This window comes from Fulmarus glacialis, unplaced genomic scaffold (genome assembly GCF_000690835.1).
Source record: "Fulmarus glacialis isolate BGI_N327 unplaced genomic scaffold, ASM69083v1 scaffold17894, whole genome shotgun sequence".
Lineage (NCBI taxonomy): Eukaryota > Metazoa > Chordata > Aves > Procellariiformes > Procellariidae > Fulmarus > Fulmarus glacialis.
The window spans coordinates 404-1148 of record NW_009210096.1 but is presented as its reverse complement, the minus strand read 5'-3'; the positions used below and the strand labels follow the sequence as shown (position 1 = coordinate 1148).

Below are 745 nucleotides of genomic sequence, written 5' to 3'. Positions count from 1 at the left end.
GGCCCGTCGAGCCGGTCTCAGCTCCGCGTTTGCACCATGGAAAAGCCGGAGAGGTAGAATTCTGCACTTGGCTATTTATTTACGAGGTGGAGGAGCAGGATAGGTGCCGGTGCTGTGCCTGAGCATCCCGCGGGCGTACAAGAGAAGCCCTGGGTGCGGGCAGCGGGCAGGCAGAGCAGGTCCTGCCTGCTCTCTGCTGGCTGATGCAAAGGATAACAGGCGCCAGCTCCCAGCTGCCCAGCAAAGTTGGGGTGTGCAGGATGGCAGCAGGGAGGTGCTGGGGCTGCGGGCAGGATTTGGGCAAGCCCGGGCTCTCCTTGCCGGGCGCGGGGGTCTTTACCTGCTTGGCGTAGCTGTTAATGACCACCAGCTGCGAGTGCATCTCTTCGCACTGAGCCTTCGCCTTGTACCAGCTCGTTCTGGTTAGGGAGAAGTAGTAACATTTTCCATCAAAGTATTCCCATTCCCTGGATCCGGGGCCGCAGGGAAACACTGGTGAAAGAAGGACGAAGGGAGAGTCAGGGGGATCGCGGGGGGTCGAGCTGGTCCTCGCTGGGCTCGTCCCAGCAAAAGGGTTTTCCCAGCAACGCTCCAGTGCCAAACTGGTACAGATGCAACGGCACAGCCCCGAAGCTTGCTGTATATTGGATTGCCACGAAGGCGGCAACCGGCACCCAAAAAAGCCTCTACCGTAAGGAAAATTTGGGGTTTTTTTCTAAAATATAAAAGTGTTTGCTGCTGACAG

At 58.0% G+C, this 745-nt stretch overlaps 1 protein-coding gene across 1 annotated transcript in view; it reads right to left on the bottom strand.

Annotated features, from left to right (window-relative positions):
• Nucleotides 1–745, bottom strand: part of LOC104076256 (hepatic lectin-like) — a gene marked incomplete at its 5' end in the record, with an annotated part of 1580 nt that overhangs the window by 614 nt on the left and 221 nt on the right. The window contains one exon of the mRNA XM_009577069.1: nucleotides 341–492. Within this exon, the coding sequence (XP_009575364.1) occupies nucleotides 341–492 (152 nt within the window). The remainder of the gene's footprint in view (nucleotides 1–340; nucleotides 493–745) is intronic.